The sequence below is a fragment of the Vipera berus genome (assembly GCF_964194415.1).
Source record: "Vipera berus genome assembly, chromosome: 8".
NCBI lineage: Eukaryota > Metazoa > Chordata > Lepidosauria > Squamata > Viperidae > Vipera > Vipera berus.
This window is the reverse complement of record NC_138211.1, coordinates 19894198-19915543: the sequence shown is the minus strand read 5'-3', so window position 1 is coordinate 19915543 and position 21346 is coordinate 19894198. Positions and strand designations below refer to the sequence as shown.

At 45.4% G+C, this 21346-nt stretch overlaps 1 protein-coding gene across 1 annotated transcript in view; it reads right to left on the bottom strand.

The window, feature by feature from the left end:
• Positions 1–20966, bottom strand: part of CNNM4 (cyclin and CBS domain divalent metal cation transport mediator 4) — a 72053-nt gene extending 51087 nt beyond the window's left edge. Inside the window, exon 1 of the mRNA XM_081333577.1 lies at positions 19577–20966. Within this exon, the coding sequence (XP_081189703.1) occupies positions 19577–20855 (1279 nt within the window). The 5' untranslated portion in view covers positions 20856–20966. The remainder of the gene's footprint in view (positions 1–19576) is intronic.
• Between the last annotated feature and the right edge of the window lie 380 nt (positions 20967–21346).

The following is a 21346-nucleotide window of genomic DNA, read 5'->3' as shown; positions in this document are numbered from 1 at the left end:
TTCCAACTCCAAACTGGCTGAGGAATTCTGGGAGTTGAAGTCCACCAGTCTTAAAGTTGCCAAGGCTGGAGACTCTTGCTTTAGAGGTAGGCCGATTAGACTAATAGTCACTGTGTTTGATGTATTAGAAACAGCAGGCAACTTCTCTATGTTCAGTTACGCTCCTCTTCGAAAAACCCCTTTCCGCTTCTGCTGAACTTACAGCAATTGTAAGTTATCTTACAATTATCTCTTTACTCTCCTACCATCCGGTAGGAGATATAGGAATATAGCCAGCCGTACCAACAGGCTGAAAAATAGCTTTTATCCGTGGGCTATTAGGCTTTTAAATGAGACATAATCTTATGCAGAATTGACTTGGGAGGCCGATGTGTGGTGTAGTGGGTTCACATGGTGTGGTAGGATGGAGGGTTTGTTGTCACTGTGTGTTGGGGGGAGAGAGCACGGGGGGAGGCTCAGCTAATCTCAATGTACACATGTTGTACTTTGACAATAAAGGTTTATTATTATTATTATTGTTCTGACAATATTTTTTAGCTCTTTGAACACATCGTTAGTTGCGCTCTGTATCGTTAGGCAGGAAAAATTTCCATAGCCTCAACCCCAGCTAATACTTGGAGGCCTTGCCCCCTTTCCCGTGTGCACAAATTGGGAAACTAGAGAGACGAAGTGTCTATTCCTGAAATTACCACCTACGTTTTCGCCTGAGTGATGTGATCGAAGGTGCGGCGTCTCCATTTGGTTTCCATCGGTCCTCTCTTGGATTTTGGGGGGAGTATTTCTTCCCCCCCCCCAAGCCTGGAAGGAAGTTGGAATGAAAACCAGAAGGGGGTCCGGAAAACTCAGATTTATCATAACCAGTTTGCCGAACTCAACCAAAAAATTATTAGGTATCAGTTCTGCCGAACTGGTGCGAACCGGCTGAATCCCACCACTGAACAGCACTGAAAAAAGTAACTCGTGTCTGTTTTTCACACGACCGTTGCAGCATTCCCCCATCTTCACGTGATCGACATTCAAACGCTTGGCAACTGGTTCATATTTATGATGGATGCAGCGTCCCGGGGTCACGTGATCCACTTTTGCGACCTTCTGCCAAGCAAAGTCAATGGGGAAGCCAGATTTGCTTAGCAACCATGTTACTAACTTAAAAACTGCAATGATTCACTTTAACAACTGTGGCAAGACAGGTCGTAAAATGGGGCAAAACTCACTGAACAAAAGTTTCACTTAGCAACATAAATTTGGGACTCAATTGTGATCATCATTCGAGGACCATCTGTATCACTCGCTGCCAAGAAGCTCTCCAGAAGGATTTTTCCGGAAGCTGGAAAGGGGCAAGTAGGAACAAGCAGGCCACAGATCACTCAGAATGTATCTGCTGGGCTGTAACATTCAATGGGATGATCTGGAATCAGGCAATTTCCCACATCGCAGCTTCAGTTGTGATGCGATGATGCCAACGGAAGCTGGCCAGGCCCCCATTTTCAGCGCAGTACAGCTGATCCCTTTATAGGGTGACTAATGGCTCGCTGATGGCAAAGCAGTCATTAATCTTCTAGGAAGGTCACACCAAGCGGAACAGTTGCAAAGCAAAGGAATGTTGTGGCTTTCCTGTGGGTTGCATTAACCCAACACGCTGAGTTAAAGCACAGTTAACTATTTAGTGGCTCTGTATGTTATGCGAACTCAGCCAGTGTTGTTAGCTTCTGGTTCAAAGTAGCTTGCAAACCTAAGAGGCGGGTTAATTTACATAAGCCATGGTTCAAGTAATCGTCAATCAGCAAGCTATGCAAAAAGAGTCTTTAATTTTATATGGCTAGGTCTTCACCCCGTGTACACATAACTTCTTGCCCCCCTCCGCCCCCCCGGGGCTGTGTGCCTGCATGCTAACAGAAGGAGATGTGCCCATACAGAATGTTGCACATTCATTGGCTAAACCAGCGATGGGGAACCTTGGCCCTTTTATGACTTGTGGAAGACAACGGAAGTGACAACGGAAGAAGATCAGATCACCAAACCGGCTTGTACCAGGATCTTGGAGGCCGTTTGCCCTGAGAATGGAAGGTTACCAGTTTCACACCTCAGAGTTTCTCAAAACGTCTTACCAGCATCATATTGGCTGGCTGGTGTGTGTGTGTGTGTGTGAGGGAGGGACTGTTCATGGGGGGAGGGAGCGTAAAAGGAAAAGAAGAGCTTTTGTATTTTGCACGGGAACACCAGATTCCGCCCGACTTTACTGCAACCACTTTCTTTCAGTAAAAGTTCCTTTGCTTCAACTAAATGGGAGTCGCGAGTCCTACTTCCCAGAGTGAGCAAACTGGGGCAGTTCTGGCAGGTTGCCAGTTAAGGGCTAGCTGTATGTTGTAGCAAAAGAGACCCTGTTCCCAGGAGGCACGGTGGCTCAGTTGCTGAACGATGCTGGAGAAGGGGTGTGCTCCATCGGTTCGAGTCCTAGCACCCTGTGAGGGAGTGAGCCTCTGTTTCTGCCCACCCAGCAGTTCGAATGCATGCAAATGCAAGTAGATAAATAGGTACCATTTTCAAGTGGCTGTACGAATTCAACCAGTGCAGGACCTGTCCGAATGGGACAGCCGAATGTGAGGGGGACACTGGTGGTAGGGAAAGCCCTGCATGACACTGCAGAACGCTGTTGTGAGCGCGGAGTGAACTGAACAAATTAGCAATCAGCAGCAGCAGCCAAACAACTACTTTGTATTAACACTGTAGTCTCCTGGCTGATGTAACATGACCATACATTAAATAAATAAAATAACCTGGTCCCACTCAGGGGTGGTGTCAGGGAGTCTTAAGCTTGGAACCCCCACCCCCGCAACAAATCACAAGTTGTGATTCCTGTCTCACTGATTCCACTGGGGCTGGACAAGGATTAACAGCACCCATCCTCAGCAATCATATTGCAATCCACACTGCAAGAAAAACACAGACGGGACTATGAAGTTCGACAAAACGAACCACATTCCATCTTTCAAATTGCAAACCAATTGCAAAACCACCACTTCAAAACCAAACCCATCAGTGAAAAATATAAGCTTGCTCAAAAGCTCTGTGTACCCTCTAAAGTCTGGACTCATGTTTGAGACCCCTATTCTTACTCCCTTCCCTCAAGATTTGCTGTCTGCTACAGCAACAGAAAAAAAATTAAGCTGTCCAATACAGATAAGTCTTCCATTTATGACCACAACTGACCCCCGAATTTCCATTGCTAAGCAACAGTTGTTACGTGAGCTTGGCCCGGATTTCACCACCTTTGTTGCCTCAGTTGTTAAGTGAATCACTGCACTTGTCAAGTTAGTAACATGGCTGTTAAGTGAGTTTGGCTTCCCCATTGACTTTGCTTGCCAGAACAAGAGGATCACACGATCCTGGGATGCTGCAACTGTTATAAACAGGAGTCACGTAACGCTGTGGATGCTGCAATGGTACGAAAAAAAAGTATGAAAAAAAGCTTACAGATCACTTTTTTTTCAGGGCCGGTGTAGTTTTGAATGATCCTGGCCAAAGGAAACCAGCTACCATTGTAGGTTAACTCTGGGCATGACCTAGATAGTTTTGAGAACCCTTGCATTAGACTATCTGATTTTCTTCTGCAGCTACTTCTGGGTAAGAAAAAGCAGTCTATTTTTAAAAAAGCTCAGCCAGCAATCCTATCAGCAGACAAACAAACAATTGCACACAGCAGTAATTATTGTTATATTTTTACCTTCTCCCTTGTCTATCTCAGTCTGAGAGTTAAAAGCAGAGGGGAGCTATCTTTCTAAAAGGAAGATTTCACAAAATTCACTAAACCATGGATTGCTTCTCTGATTGGTTTTGACACATTTCCCAGGCTCTAATATTATTTGTTTGGCTTAAAGGGTTGTGTCAGTGTAACCTGAGAGTTTCAGTCTTCTTTGCGAAGGAGTAGAAATCCTTTGCCTGCAACTGTCTCCTTTACAATCACCCAGAAACGTCCTCGCCTTCACAATACGGCAGGGGCTTCTTCCATCCAGGGGGAAATTGGGGAAGGGGGATAACCCCAGAGGTTGACCTTTTTTTAATGATAGCCCCCCTCCATCTGGAAGAGCTTGTCTTCTGAAATTAAATATTCACCTACCTAGATGTTTCAGAAGATCACCGGCTTCTGTCTGAAAATAGCAATGGGTTTATATATAGCCTAACTGCTTTGTTTATTATTGGATTTAGGCATGGATTTTATGATTCACTGACATTTTCTCCCATATATTGTAACTACCTAGAATCAGAAGAGGGTAAATAACTGATGATAAGTCAATGGACTTCCTGCTTTGATAAAGGCGGGATGGGGGATGAATAGAGGAGGGGTTCCCAATCTTGGCAGCTTTAAGATATGTGGACGACAACTCCCAAAGAAATTCTCCAGCCATGCGATTTATGGTAATGAGCATCATTGTTGTTGGGTTTTTTTAATTCGGAAAAAACACAAGATGCTGGCTGGGGAATTCTGGGAGTAGAAGTGCAGACGTCTTAAAAGTTGCCCAGGTTGGGAACCGCTGGGGTAGAGGACAGGTGAGGGAGGATCAGTTCTTACGGATCTCTCCCGGCTGAGTTCCGTAGATTAGCCAGGATTTCAGATTCCAAAGTATGTAGCAACACTTAAAACCACAACAATCAACTTGCCTCCAAAAGTGGGCTGCTGAAGTTAAGAACATTTGGGGGTGGCAAGGTATGCTTTGTACCTGTAGTGGGACGGCGAACTCATTTCAGATACGTACTGTAAATCGAAACTCTCCTTCCATTTAAGGAATTGTCCCTGCATCAAGAAACTTGGCAGTCCACTTGGTTTGGGGACACCGAACTAAATCATGGTTTGATGACTAAACTACAGTCTGGATCCACACACACTGAGCTAGAGGTAGTCCCCTCAAAATCTTGGGCGGGCAGGAAACTGGAGCTTCTCCCCAAGTTTGCCACTGAGTAATGATTGCTAGCCTGATGGGTGGAGGAAAAGTTAATCCAGAAAGATAACTTTCATCATGAGATCAAATTCCCTCGCTGGAAGAGAACCTCACCACAAGCTACCTGAAAGCTAAGCGTGGTTGTCCAATTCAACAAAAAAAAAAACAAAGCTCACTGCCATAAATCAGAGGTTTATGAACCACAATGTCTGGGCTGAAACGATCCCGTAAGCCCCAAGCAAGCCCATCATGAGCTGGCTTGCAAAAGGCAGGAAATCAGTCAATGTTCCAAATGCTTGCATGGCTTCAGCTCTGCCCTGAAACAGTGGGAGGAAGTGCACTGCCAGGCAATCAGCACCACAGGTGTTTCCATCACATCCTAGATTTTTAAAATATACACGCTCCCCAGTCCACCTCTTGGAGCTAACATTTGCGGACAGCTTTCAAGATAGTGTGTTGTTAAGAAGAGACCGGACAACCATTTATCTGAAATGGTATAAGCTGGGTTTCCTGTTCAAGCAGGGGGTTGGACTAGAAGACCTCCAAGGCCCTTTACAACTCCATCATTCTATGTTCTATGATGGGAATCTCACCCCAACAGATCTGGAAGGTAATAAACTGGACTAGTTTACGGTGAAAGCAAACAAAAACCGCATGAACAGGTTTCATAATCCCATCGAAAGAACTTTCCTAATGTTGTCCTCACCAAAAGTATGTGGAGCAGTTCAAGGCAGAGAGCATGCCATAAAACACAGAATCACAGAGTTGGAAGGGAACCTTGGAGGTCATCTAGTCCAACCTCGGATCGAGCAGGAGATGCTACACCATTCTGGACAAATGGCTGTCCAATTTCTTCTTTAAAACCTGCAGTGTTGGAGCACCCACAACTTCTGAAGGCAAGCCGTTCCACTGGTCTCTCACCGTTAGGAAATTTCTCCTTAGTTCTAGGTTGCTTCTCCCCTTGATTAGCAGGAAAAGAACGGAGCAGCACTTGCTTTGATCCAGCCATCAATCAGCCATTATATACTTGCCCCACAAGAGATGTTTCAACTTCTTTCCAACAAAAATCGGATTGCCCTGCAGTGGCAAGAAAAACAGCTGCTAGCCCATTTTAATCGCTTGACAAGCTCAGGTTTTAGTTCTGGGGTTCTAGACATCAGCTAAATAGGCTTATCAGATTCTCCCTCTTTAAAAAAAGAAAAGACAAAAATCCTAAATCAAAGATCGCCATGAGATTTCTATTGCATGTAGTTCTCGACTTATGACCGTAATTGAATCCGCAGCTACAGCTGTAAGCCATGATGGTCATTAAGCAGATCACCACATGACCGTGCCGGATTTTACCTTTTTTTGTCACAGTTGTTCAGCAAACATCACGGTTGTGAAGCAAACCCATTGCTCACTATGGGGTTTTTTTTTGGCTGGAAACAGGACATCAAAAAGACTAGTTTTTGACAAGAATCTTAAAAATCAGCTGGAGGCCGCCAAGGCTGTTGCCAAGCCCTCAAAATGAAGACACATGACAAGGGGCGGGTGTGAACATCAAAACTTCGAATCCGGATTGTAAGCCCCTTTGTTGTGGTCTGTCATAAGTCCAAACAGTTGCTAAGCAATGGGTCATACTATCTGTATCATGTTTCAATTTACTTATGAGCAATGCTGACCTCCATTTTAAGTGGAATCGATGCCCTGTTCTAGTTTCTGTGCCACAATAAGCTTAGTTTCCAGAAGGCCTTCGCTTGTGCGCCAATCCTTACCACAACAGGACAAACTACTAGGTCATTGTCTCTTTGCTGCCATCTGATGATGATCAGGTCTGGGCAGCCTAGAAATGGCAACTCTATGATGCCTTCCCTGACCTGCAAGCAAAAGAAAGGGCGTACTGTGAATTTATTGGGAATACCACAGTAGTCCTTGCCTTACGACAGTTCATTTAGCGACCTCTTGAAGTTACAACAGCACTGAAAAAAGTGACTTATGACCATTTTTCACAGGTAGGACTGTTGCAGCATCTCATGGTCCTGTCATCAGAATTCAGACGATTGGCAACTGACTCGTATTGATGAAGGCTGCAGTGTCCCGGGGTCATGTGATTGCCCTTTGTGGCTTTCTGTCCAGCAAAGTCAATGGGGGAAGCCAGATTCACTTAACAACCGTGTCACTAACTCATCAACGGCAGTGATTCACTTAACAAATGTGGCAAGAAAAGTCATAAAATGGGGCAAAACTCACTTAACAATTTTTTCACTTAGCAACATAAATTCTGGACTCAATTGTGGTCATACGTCCAGGACTACCTGTATGCATCCACTGGGGAACAGCAACGCAACAAAGCAGTCCATCGGAGGAGCTGTACAAGTGGATGACGTCCGGTTAAGAATGGCAAACTAGGATTTGTAGGGTGATCCATGAACAACCAAGAACCTTACGTAGGGAAAAACAGTAAAGCTGTCTAAAAGCCATGCTGGCTAGAGAATATTGGGCCTCGGAATCCAAAACATCTGGAATATTTCTGGTTGGTGCCCCATCTGAGAGCAGGACAAGTAGTAAGGGGCAAAAAATCACTAAATTAAGATCAAAACCACGTAGTAGGGCTGTGTTACTATTATCCTTCTCATCTTTCTAAACCTATTCCTTTAGCCTCTTATGAATATCACTTTGTTGTATGTATCTTATGACTTATGTTGATGGCTTATTTAGTATCTTATGACTATCACTGGGTGTTCCATTATTTATGATTGTATTGTACGATTATGATCATGTATCACTTGTTGATTGTACGTACACTGAGAGCTTATGCACTAGAGACAAATCCCTTGTGTGTCCAATCACACTTGGCCAATAAAGAACTCTATGCTATTCTATCTTGACATCCAATCCAGAACTAAGGAGAAATTTCCTGGTGGAACAATTAATCAGTGGAATGGCTTGCCACCAGAAACTGTGGGTGCTTATCACTGGAGGTGTTCAAGAAGAGATTGGACAAGCATTTGTTCAATGCAATAAGATCTCCTGCCTTGGACAGAGGATTGACTAGAAGAACTATAAGATCCCTTCCAGACCTATGATTCTATGTGCTATGCTGTAAGTTAACCCAGCTCAGAAGCACCCACGTTTGTCACGGAGAGCCAAATGACAGGTAGTCTTTCTAAGAAGTGTGTGTGTGTGTGTGTGTGTGTGTGCACTCACAGGGCTACAGTTAAAAAGGACACAACCTTAAGCAAACAGGTTCTGGAACAAAGAATTACTTGAGTGCACAATTGCTCCTCCCAAAGACGCAGAGATTGATGGAATCTTACGAAAGCTCCATGCGGCCCCAACCACATAAGCTCTTTAAGCTGAGCATCTCTTAACTTCCTGGACCAAAAATCTTCTAAAATGAACAGATATCTCCCCGTCCTGGCAGGCGGAAAGGCTGAAACAAGCCCAATATTATGCTGGCCAACCCTTTTGGACCCTGATGCTTGAAGGCTGAAGAACTGCAATCCAAACAAGAGGCAATATAGTTGGGAAAAACTTCTTCTGATGTTAAGGTTGGGAAAAAGAATGGGAGACATATGAGGAGAAAGCTTAGGATGAAGGAAAGAGTCTTTTCAAAAAATTATTGATTTAGGCCCAGGACTTTAAATTTAAATAGAAAACCACTGCCACTAAGTGGTGATGAATTCAACCAATAGGGTCAAGTCTATTTTCAGCCATAATCTTCTAACCACAGAAGACTGGGAAACAGGAAAAGATTCTCCCTAAACATACTGTAATCTTTCCCCCCCATTTACTTATTCTTAGCCTACAGAACTTCCAAAGAGCTCAAGGCAGTATACATCCGTCTGATTTTTGCTGGAGGTTTTTAAGAGGAGATTGGACAACCATTTGAGCCCTGGTGGCGCAGTGGTTAGAATGCGGTACTGCAGGCTACTTCTGCTGCCTGCAGTTCGGCAGTTCGATTCTTACCAGCTCAAGGTTGATTCAGCCTTCCTTCCTTCCGAGGTCAGTAAAATGACGACCCAGATTGTCAGGGGCAAGATGCTGACTCTGTAAACCGCTTAGAGAGGGCTGTAAAGCACTGTGAAGCGATATATAAGTGCTACTGCTTATTGCTATTTGACTGAAATGTTATAGGGTTTCCTGCCTGAGTAGAGGGTTGGGCTAGAAGACTTCCAAGGTCCCTTCCAAAGTCTGTTAGTCTGTTATTCTTATTCTCATTTTAAAAAAAAATGTCTTCACAAGGAGATTGCAGCAAGAAACCGATGGCCCTAAGTAGGGTGAGAAAATCCTTGGATCTCAGCATCAAGGAAGGCTTAACAATTGGGTTGAGGAACTGGACTGGTTTAGCTAGCTTCTCCCCAGCTCCTCTTCTCTTGGATCTGACTGGGCTGGGCCAAAACAGCAGCTTTGTCTCTTTCCCAGACATCATTTAAATCCAGGTTAGAATAGCTAGGGTGGTTCCCCTCTAGAAGGGCCTTTCTATGTCTGTCAACGTTGCAATGTAAGAGTTGGTTCAGAGGTTGACCAAGATCCAGGAGGCTAATGCCTCCTTAAGTGACACCAGCTGCCTGCAATTAGTGCAGGTTCGCATCCCACCAGGCTCAAGGTTGACTCAGCCTTCCATCCTTCCGAGGTAGGTAAAATGAGGACCCAGATTGTTGGGGGCAATTAAGCTGACTTTGTAATAATGCCGCTTGGGGGTGTGTGTGAAAGCCCTAACAAGCAGGCATATACATAGAATGAAGGCTACTGCTAAGCTTGTAAGCCGCCCTGAGTCTTCGGAGAAGGGCGGGATACAAATGGAATTAAAAAACAAAAACAAAAAAAAACAAAAAACCCATTGCAAGCGTCTCCATCATCAGGGCAGAGACCCATCAGATCACAGGGAGACTACAGATAGTCCTTGGCTTACGACCAGAAGTGAGCACTAAGTGAGATGGTGTTAAGTGAATTTTGCCCCATTTTATGACCTTTCCTGCCTCCGTTGTTAAGCGAATGGCAGCAGTTTTTAAGTTAGTAACACGGTTATTAAGGGAATCTGGCTTCCCTGCTGACTTGGCTTGCCAGGTCACAAAAGGGGATCACGGGACCCCAAGATGTTACAAGTGTCATAAATACGAGTCAGTGGCCAAGCAGCCGAATTTTGATCACGTGACCATGGGGGAATGCTGCAAAGGTTGTTACGTGTGGAAAAAGGTTGTAAGTCACTTTTTTCAGTGCTGTTATAACTTTGAACGGTCGCTAAATGAAAGGTTGTAAGTCGAGGACTACCTGTATTAAGGGAAGGAAAAAAAAACCACGCGCACCCTTTACCTGAAAGCACAGGGGGATAGTTCTTGATGAGAAATGATTCAGTTTTTAGGACGTTGGAATTCTTGTAGCTCCATCTTCTCATTTATATTTTGCTACAGGGTTTCTGTAACAATGGTGCTCCATAAAGGATCCCTTTTATTTTAGGCAGCTGCCAGATAAGTTGGCACCAGTCCTGCATTTTTCCAAAGGCACAAAACAGGGTGAATCCTGGGGAAAGGATCCTTTGAGTTTCTTTCTGACAGTTGGCCTAGGTCAGGGGTAGGCAACCGTGGCTCTTTTATGACTCATGGACTTCAAGCTGGCTCAGGAATTCTGGGAGTTGAAGTCCATGAGTCATAAAAGAGCCAAGGTTGCCTACCCCTGGCCTAGATCTTTTGGAGAAATTCAAGTGAAATGCTCCTCTGGGCACCCCGTCAATAGGCAGGAGGCTAACCAGCTTCCAATTTATGGCACTAGCAAACAGTACCCAGGAACTCTGAACTTAATCTAGCGCCACCTAGTGATGGAACAGTATGAATGACAGTATCCATAAAGGGAATCTCCCTAAATTAAAATCGCACACTCTTAAAAATCTAGCTTTTTCCAACCCAGCACCTTCCAGTTACGGTCAACTACAGTGCCCAACCTTCCCAGAAAGAATTGAGAAAACAGTTGGATTCACTATGCAGTAGGTCCATCACTTCCGGTACAATCCAATGTGTCACAGACCCCGCACAAAATCTAGAAGAGTTTTGCAAGTTTATCCTTCCTTCCTTCCTTCCTTCCTTTCCTTTCCTTTCCTTTCCTTTCCTTTCCTTTCCTTTCCTTTCCTTTCCTTTCCTTTCCTTTCCTCCCTGAAAAGCAGCTGGAGATACATTCTGAAAATACATGTGCTGGGATTGTCCAAAAATTAAGACTGCAAATTGGGAGGAACTCATGCCCCTGTGTGACCTGCATACAGGTGACGAGGGAGAAGCATCGCTGTGCAGGTTCTGCATTATCTCTTCTAGCATTATTGTTATCTGCCACGCTAGGAATACTTGGCTCAAACTACAGTCTGAGCAGTTACTATGTGTTTGCGTGTCCCTGTCTGGACTCACCCCTACCTCAAATACCCAGTGCCTATTGCAAGTCTTCTCTTGCACAAACTCTTCACCTATGAACTTGTCCTCCATTTTTCAAAGCTTGCGCAAGATTTCTCTGCAGAATTTAAGTCAACTCTGAAGCACAGGATCCTAATCACTCAGTCATCTAGTTTTTAAACACACAATGGTATGTTTGCACAACATGCCAGACTAAGCTTAAATAAAGATGGGCAGTCTGTTGCTCAAGGGTACTGAGGGAAAGCAAGCATTGTTTGGCTCAAACAATGCTGCTCTATTAAGCCACAGAATGACTTACAGGGGTGACCATAATGGAGCTCCAAATTTCTATTGTTAAGGGAGACGGCTGCCCCACTTTACAACCTTTCTTGCCACTGTTAAGTGAATCACTGCAGCTGTTAAGTTAGTAACACGATTGTTAAATGAATCTAGCTTCTCCCACGGACTCCACTTGTCAGGATGTCGCAAAAGGGTGATCCCACGACCTGGGATACCGCAACCGTCATAAGTGACCCTGGGGATGCTGCAACGGTGGTAACTATGAACAACGGTCATAAGTCACTGGTGTAACTTTGGTCACTAAATGAACGGTTGTAATTCAACGATTACCTCTCCTTGCAGTGCTCCAATATTTAAGGGGCTGCCACAAAGAAGAGGGGGTCAACCTATTTTCCAAAGTATAGGAAGGCAAGACAAAAAGCAACGGTTGGAAACTAGCTGAGGAGAGAAGCAACCTAGAACTAAGGAGAAACTTCCTAACGGTGAGAACAATCAACCAGTGGAACAGAAGTTGCCTTCAGAAGTTGCTGGCGCTCCGTCACTGGAGGCTTTTAAGAAGAGACCGGACAGCCACTCGTCTGGAATGGTGTAGGTAGGGTCTCCTGCTTGAGCAGGGGGTCGGACTAGAAGACCTCCATGGTCCCTTCCAACTATGTTCTCTGTATCCATTTGGAAAAAGCAGGTTTTGAGAACACAACTGTGTTCTTGGATCTCAGGTTCAGCACCAGCTTGTTAAGTGACCTGGGTCAACTCATACAGCCAAAGGGGTCTGAAGAGTCTCTCTCTTCAAAGACCTAAACCCTTCGGCAATGGGATGAAAGCTCTGACCTTTTTAAAAGAGGACTGTCAGCATTCCAGCAACACCCACTCATTACAATGTTTGCCTCCTCCGCTCATGTCTCTAATGCAGCTTTCCAACACACAGCCCTTTCCAACTCTGTTGGAGGTTCACTTCCACAATTCCTGACTGGCTAGAAATGAAAGACGGCTAAATTAGGAGAGTCTTTTTTTTCTTTTTCCCCCAAAGACTCTTGAACAAGCATAAATGTTATGTTCAATATATGCCTAACGTGATAGCATCTGGCTGAGTTTGCATAATAGGAAAAATTAAACTACGGTTGGCATATTTGTGGTTCAGGGATCCTGGCCATCATCAACTTCACATTCTGAGGAATTCTGGGAGTTGAAGTCCAGAAGTCTTCAAACTGCCAAGTCTGAAGAGCCCTGGGGTTGCCCAAACAGGGAGCGTGGGTCCAGGAACAGTGCCTAGAATCTTCTCGGTTTGCCCATCCCATTTGCCAGCTCCCTTCTTTCTTGCAGCAATGCTTAGCTCCTGTCCACGTTTTCTTTTCAGTACAGGAAGTCCTCGACTTACAACAGTTCACTTAGTGACCATTCAAACTTACAACGGCACTGAATAAGCGACGGACTATTTTTCACACTTAGGACCGATGCAGCCTCCCCACGGTCAGGTGATCAAAATTCAGATGACTTGTATTTATGACGGTCACAGTATCCCGGGATCACGTGATCGCTTTTGCAATCTTTTGACCAGCAAGGTCAATGGGAAAGCCAGGTTCACTTCACAACCGTGTTGCTAACTGAACAACTGCAGTGATTCACTTAACCACCGTGGCAAGAAAGTTCATAAAATGGGGCAAAATTACTTCACCAATGTCTCTCATTTAGCAACAGAAATTGTGGTCGTAAGTCAAGGACTGCCTGAGTCAACCTCAGCCTGAGTCAGATCATAATTGCTCTCTTGAAATATTTTCAGCCAGTTCCCCCATCCTGAACTATCTTCCCAACCTGCTTTTTTCTTAACCCAAGTTGCATCTCCTGCTGGGTCTAATTAGCGTCTTGCTAAATGCCACCTCATCTCTGCTCTCTTTCTTAGGCCTTATCCTTCAATGGTTCCTCCTCTATCCCCAGTACCACTTCCTTCAGATCATGCTTTAGCTTCCTTCAACATGCAAGGTTTTCAACCCGAGCAAAAAAAAAATATTCCAAATTTCTTTCTCTCTCAGAAAGTTACAAATTATTTACCTCCCTGGATCATCTTGTAAGCTCTGGTCAGTTGAGGCCAGATGATTCAGAGCATTAAAGCCAAAGGTTCCTGCTCAAAATGCCCTGATGTCTCGGTGCAATTTTTCATTCACAGTGATCTGCGGTTCCCGAAGTGACCATCACACACTCCAGTCTGACATTGTGGGCTTAAGAGAAGCAGCAAACTCGTAGTAATAACGCAGGATATTAAATTTTGGAGGAGAAGGCAGAGATACTGAGCTAGTGTTCAACAGACATCAAATAACCCTTAAATATTAAAAAAATCCCATAGCACCCTTGTGTTTGCAGCAGTACTTTGGGGTACCATGGCAGAGATTTCGGAACCACAATATATATCCTTATGTAAGAGATGTTATCAATTTCAGCTCTTATAACTCCAGCACTGCTTGTCCAAAATATCTGGAGGCACCAGATTAGAAGACATTATTATTGTATGTTATTGTACAGGTAGTCCTTAACTTACAAGTACCATTTGTTTAGTCTTCTCTTAATAGTCTTCTCCTCTTTGAGCAATTTTATCTGACCACTGTTGGCTCTACAAACCATCTATCAATTTGAAGGATTTTTTAAAAAAAAACACTCAAAAGTTCTGCCTACCAATTTTCTTTCAAAAGAAGAATCTCATTCCCCAAACCTATCCTTCACTTTTCTATCGCGTATCCCAAAAAACAGCACCCAAAGTTATGTTATCTTCCACATTATTGGTGCTGATGGCTTACACCCTGATTGCTTTCCATCTGCAGCTTAATTTATAAATTACATGCTGGGGGAAAACCCTTTAGCTTCACATCTTCTCCACTGTGGCTGAGTTATGTGCAAAGCCCTAGAATCAAATGATGATATTAGAGTGGGTAGCAGCTATGAAAAAAAAAATCAATGCAAGGGATGATTAATATAAGTTAAAAATAAAAGTGCTCATGCTGTAATGCATTCTGAAGTCAGAAAAACAATGTACAGTTATGGTTGCTACTCTGGGGAAAAAAGCATGGAACAAAGCTGGAAAAAGTGCAGAATAGGGCATCCAGAATCATCAGAAGAGTATAAACATCTCTTTTAAAAAAATCTAGAATCTTTGGGAAACTTATATTTTAAAAAAGCAACTTGGGAGGGTATGATCGAGGACTTCAAAATTATGCATGACCGAGATTTTTGGCTTCTGCAACTCCTAGAATTGGGGGCTGATAGGAATGAGATTTAGACTAGATAAAAAGAAACCCTTTTATACAGCTAGTGGAACCCATTACTACACGATCTGTTACGGAAATAAAATTCAATCATAAATGTAGATTGGGAAAAAGCATATCTCCAAATCTAGGTGAACAATGCTGAGAGGGTAGCCAGTTTGCTATTTAAATTTCATGCATGGAGCTTGGTTCAAAGAAAAAAGGAAAAAGAAAAGAAAAGAAGTGCCCAAATGAATACATAAATAAAGTTCAACTGTGGGCTCCTTGGTGCTATCTGAACGTGGTGTTTTTCTTGCAGATGTTTCATTACCCAACCAGGCACACTGATGGTGATGCCTAGCTGGGTAAAGAAACACTAGAAAAATAATAAAAACACCCTGCCAAACTCAAAAGACCATCAAGGACCCCACAAATAAATAAATCTTCAGAATTAAATCTGACTTGTTTAATACAATTAAGTTTAAAGTAGAATAAACAGGAGAGTAAGTTCAGGACCGTAAAGACTTTGAACTGCCACTGGTATCTACTCAACTGGGGAAATTTAATCAAGATATGAGTTCTCCTCTGAATGTTGTTAAGTTCTGATTCAAAAAAGTCATTGTCATGCTAAATATTTATTTATTGATTTGATTTGATTTGTATACCGCCCCTCTCCCTAAGGACTCAGGGCGGTTAACAGTGACATAAATAACAGAATGCAACATAAATAACAGAATGCAAATAAATAGCACACATTGTTAGGCTGCTGATGTTAACTCGATGGGGAAAGTTTATGAAATATGGGTGTTCTCCCAGGATCTGATTCCAATGGGTCATTGTCATATTCAAAATTGCTCATGCTTAGCCTGTTGGTCTAGAGGAGATCAACCCTGACTGCTCTTTAGAAGGCCAGATCCCGAAGCTAAAACTCAAATACTTTGGCCACCTAATGAGAAGGAAGGACTCACTGGAGAAGAGCCTAATGCTGGGGAAGGTTGAGGGCAAGAGAAGAAGGGGACGACAGAGAATGAGGTGGCTGGATGGAGTCACTGAAGCAGGAGGCGTGAGCTTAAATGGACTCCAGAAGATGGTAGAGGACAGGAAAGCCTGTCCATGGGGTCGTGATGGGTCGGACACGACTTCGCAGCTAACAACAACAGCCTGTTGGTGTCTACTCCACGAGGGAGGTTTATTCAATATGGGCGTTCTCCAAAGGCCCGAAGCTCTGGTTCCAATGGGTCGTCGTCACACTATGCATGTTGTAATGCTCAGAGCATTTGGCTGCACCCAAATGTGGCAAATCAGACCCCATTAACCTTTGAGTCACATGCTCCACCAACACAAGGGAGGCATTTCTCTCCAGGGGAACCACCCATATATGATCTAGTTTCACTTTTGGTTGCAATGTTGTGCCCAGATTTGTAATCTCATGATTAGATTAGATAACCTTTATTGTCATTTTTTTTTCCTGTGGGCACAATGGCACACATTAAAAATGAAATTTAGTTGCTTGCTCTCTAAGTGCACACTTACATACTATATACAACATATGTATAGACCTACACCCGTACATATAAGTAACATATAAATATTAATCACTGTCCATCTTGAATACATAACGGAAGGACCCTGTTTATCTACGGAGATTCTCAGACATCCATGTCACGGCTGTCCCAAAGGTGCTTTTTTCAAAAGGCAGCTGGACTATGTTTTTTTTTCCTTTGAAGAAGAAGACATTTCGCTTCTCATCCAAGAAGCTTCATCAGTTCTGGCTGGATGGGGGATGGAACATGGAACATCCATCCAGCCTGAACCGATGAAGGCTCTTGGATGAGAAGCGAAACATCTTCTGCTTCCTCAAAGCAGGGGGTCCCCCACACATAGTCAAGTTGCCTTTTGAAAAAGCACCTTTGGGATGACCCTGTTTGGATTGCAAACATAGGAAAAAGTTACACGTTCACTTACAGTTACGGTACAAAAAGACAACAACTAATGACTTGCAAATAACATTTTCCCTTGTTCAAGGAGTTATTCATCGACTTACAACAGTTCGCTTAATGACTGTTCAAAGTTACAACAGCACTGAAACAAGTGACATGATTGTTTTTCACACTTAACGACCATTGCAGCAGCATCCCCCCCCCCACGTTCACATTATCAAAATTCAGATGGCTGGCAACTCACTCATACTTACGACGGTCACAGTGTCTCAAGGTCACATGATCACCTTTTGCAACCTTTTGACAAGCAATGTCAATGGGGAAGGCAGATTCACTTCACCACCGTGTTGCTAGCTTATCAACTGCAGTGATTCACTTAACAACGGAGGCAAGAAAGGCCATAAAATGGGGCAAAAACTCACTTAACAAGTGTCTCGCTTAACAACAGAAATTCTGGCCTCAACTGTGGTCGTATGTTGAGGACTACATATATACACAATGCATTCTTATTTCACACTGTGGTTGGGAACAATTGTAAAAAACAAAAAAAAAAAGCTTTTCCGCAAATGCAGGCTGCATTTTCTTTCCGGATCAAACAAGTGTCGATCCATTGGTTGCGACAGAAATTGACCGACTGGCTTGACGTTGGGAGCCCAAGAGTGACGGCTGACCCAAAGTCACCCAGCCGGCTTTCGTGCCTAAGGCGAGGCAAAAACACCCCATCTCCTGCTATCCAGCTTGGTGCCTTCAACATTAGACCAAACAGGCTTAAATGACTACAAAGTCAAGAAACACGACTGTTCTTCCTGTTAACTATTTTGGCACTAATGCAGCATATAAAAGACAGGTCAAGAGTTTGCAAATGGATTCACTGCTTTGAAAAAAATTGGAGTGGGGCTGTTTCGCAGAGGGGGGGGGAATTAATATTGTAGCAATTTTAATCAGTATTGAACAGGGGTGGGGAATAGCATGTGTACAGGTAATCCTCGATTTACAATGGTTCATTTAGTGTCTGTTCAAAGTTACGACAGTACTGAAAAAACTGACTTTTGACCATCTTTCACACTTATGACAATTTGCAGCATCCCCATGATCAAAATCCAAGCACTTGGCAACCAACTCATATTTACGACGGTTGCCGTGTCCCGGGGGGGGGGGTCACGTGATCCCCTTTTGCGACCTTCTGACAAGCAAAGTCAATGGGGAAGCCAGATTCACTTAACAACCGTGTTACGAACTCAACAGCTGCAGTGATTCGTTTAACAACTGTGGCAGGAAAGGTCGTAAAATGGGGCAAAAAAACTCACTTAACAAATGTCTTGTTTAGCAACATAAATTTTGGGGTCAGTTGTGGTCATATGTCAAGGGCTACCTGCCTATATGGTGCGGTGTTTTTCTTTTTTTATGCACTTCTTAAAACTCTTGTATACTTTGTGTCTTTTGCTTTGTTGCTGTTTTTCAAATTCCTTGGAGTTTTCTATTTTAACTTTTCTTCGAGTAAAATAAATAGGGTGAAATTAAAATCAAGATGTAACATCGATGTTGGGGAAGTTCTCCCGTCCCATCGTCCTCAAAACAAATAACAGCAAGGTGGGAGATCTATGAATTCTTTGAAATGCTTGGCTGATAAAAGTAGCCCTGTAGCTTTAAGGATCTGATGTTTAATAGCATCATCTGATGGCAACACAGGTTTTCTGATCCTTGGATGGGAAGAGTTAGAAGCATTGTTAGAAACAAGGGAAGGGTAACCAAAGAGTCAACATGGTTTATAAACTCACACCTTGTCCTGGGGCAAAAAGCACCCAGGGCAAGCTGTATTCCAGCAGGGCCACACTGTTCTAATTTACAGCTGGACTAAAGTGGGATGCAGCTTCCCAGCCCTTCTCACCCACTAAATCTGGCCCTACACCGGAAGGATCGCATTCCGGAAGGATTTTCTTTCTTGCTTTCATTCTACTGGATCAGCTCCCTTGTTTTCCAGCAAGTGAGAGATACGCATCGTGCGAGGAAGAACCTCTTGATTAACTAGTTTCAAAAGTTGCCTTGAAAAGAAAAAAAAGAGGATTCACTTTTTCGTTGAGGGATTGCACACATCTGCCTGCTTCTAGACTGCTGTACAGCAGCTGGGAGAGCCCCTTAACGAATGTTGACATCCAAGCACTACCAGCCAACAATTCCGCTTTTCTCTGGCTTGTTCTGCCATGTCAGCAGAAGTGGCATCCGAACAAACATCTGTAGGACAAGGCTGCAAAACTTGCTCAAGGAAAGAAACCCAGCCATCCTTTACAGGCTGTTTTATTTTTTTTTTCCCCAGAAAAAAAAGCTTCTGCTGTTAATATGTAATGTGTGGAGGATTGGGTTTGCACATCGCCTCAAGCTATTATTTGCTTAAGGAGAACACATTGAATAAGCCAGAGCTGGCTGGGCTGTATAGTCCTGTCAATCTGGGTTTGTAACTATCTGCCGCAGAGGCTGCTTTTCCGTTAAAAGCATAGTCGAATGTGCCCAAAAGGCTGTGATAGCTTAGTCAGTGCAATGTGTGAAGAACAGTCCTGAGACAAATGAATTCTAGGTATCTTAGGGAGCTCCAGAATCTAGGGACCCTTTTGCTGGATTTCGTCATAACATTCTGCATTAGAAGCCTTTGACTAGGAGGAGGTAACCTGCGTTCTAGCCACCAGGATGTAAAAGCACGCTCCCTAACATTCTGGAGATATGCAAAAGAACCTGCATCTTTGCAAGACGTGCCCTCGATAGCAAAAATCACCAAGGACAGGCACCTTGGCCAGACTGATACAACCTTGACTTACCCTTTTTGAATTCCTCCAGCATGGCGTCCAGCTTGGTGTCATGGAAGACAAAATGGACAGGATGGCTGTAGAACTTTGTGATTGTCTTGAGGGTGGTGCAGTCATCAGGGTCCACAAAGGCCAAGTCCTTGATGTACAGGATATCCACAATGTTGGACCGTTCTTCCTCAAAGACTGGTATACGGGTGTAGCCGCTTTCCATGATTTCGGACATGGTGTTGAAATCTAAGATGGCATCGCTGTTTATCATGAAGCAGTCATGAATCGGGGTCATGACGTCCTCCACCGTCTTGGTCCGAAGCTCCAGGGCTCCCTGGATCATGTTCAGCTCCTCCTTCACCAGATCATTGTAAGGTTCGGTGATCTTCAGCATCTCCACCAGCTTCTCCCGGTTGTAGACCGTGCCAATTTCTTGGCCCAGCAGGAAGTCTAGAATCTTGCTGATGGGGTAGGAAATGGGAAAGGTCAAGAGCATGAAGATCTTGGTGAGAACGATGGTGTTGGCCCCCACGGCCAGGCCGTGGCGGGAGCAGAGCGCCTGGGGCACGATCTCCCCAAAGATCACAATCCCAGAGGTGGAAGCCACCACCGCCACCAGCCCAGAGCCAATCAGGTCATCCAGCAGGATAGTGAGCGTGGTGTTGACCAAGACGTTGCCCAGCAAGAGCGAGCAGAGCAGATAATTGCCCTTGCGGCGGATGGGTTCGATTTTGCCGGCGTAACGCTTCTCCTTCTCGCTGCCACACTTCTGGACGATGCGCAGCTCCATGGGATCCAGGGCCATCAGACCCAGGTTGAGCCCACTGAACATGCCGGAGAGGGCCAAGAGGGTCAGGAGGAGGAGGATCTGCAGCCAGAGAGGCAGCAGGTGCTGCTTCTCCTCCACCACGCGCAGGAAGGCATCCTTGCCCTCCAGGCGCAGCCAGGGCTGGCCGGGATCGCTCCGAGTGCACAGGACGTAGAGCTTGGAGCGCTCGGCCTTGCGCAGCAGCTGCACCTTCACGCCGATCACCGCCGAGGTGGCGCGGAACTCGCCGGCCTGGGGATGCACCACCAAGTCCTGCGTCTTCTCCGGGCAGGTGGCGTTGGTCCAGCGGGGCCGGCTGGCGTTGCCGGCGGGCAGGCCCGCCTCGGCGAAGTAGACCGCCTGGTAGGCGCTGGCGCTCAAGCCCAGCCCGTAGAGGCGCAGCAGGATCCGGGCGCCCTCCTGCACCTGCAGCACGCCCGCCTCCTCCAACTCCAGCTCGGACAGCGGCCGGTCGGTGTGCTCCAGCCGCATGCCCAGCACTACCACGGGGCCGCCAGGGTCGTGGGCGGCGCCCGCCCGGCCGGGGCTCAGCAAGAGCAGCAGGAGCAGCGGCAGCCCCGGCTTCGTCCAGACCGCTCGCGGGCTCCCGGCTCCGGCCTCCTCCCCGGAGCCGTGCAGGGTCCCCGCCCGGCGCAGCGCCATGTTCGACTCGCCTGGCTCGCCGCGGCTCCTCGGCAGCCGCTCGGCTGGCTAACTTGGGCTCGCCGAGGGGGAGGGGCTTGGGCACGTCACGGGTTCGGCTCATTTGCATGCGGCCCGCCCCTTTCCCTCCCGCCTGGGGGGGGCGCCTTTTAAGGAGGCGCCGGGAAAAAGGGGAGGGGGGCTGGGCTTTTAAGGAGGCGCCGCGCCTGGCCAGGCGGAAGGGGGGAGCTGCGCCTCGGTGGGGGGGGGAGAGGAGGGAAAAGGGGCGCTTGGCACGCGGGGGGGGGGAACTCGAGCTAGGACGGGGACAGGCCGGGTCC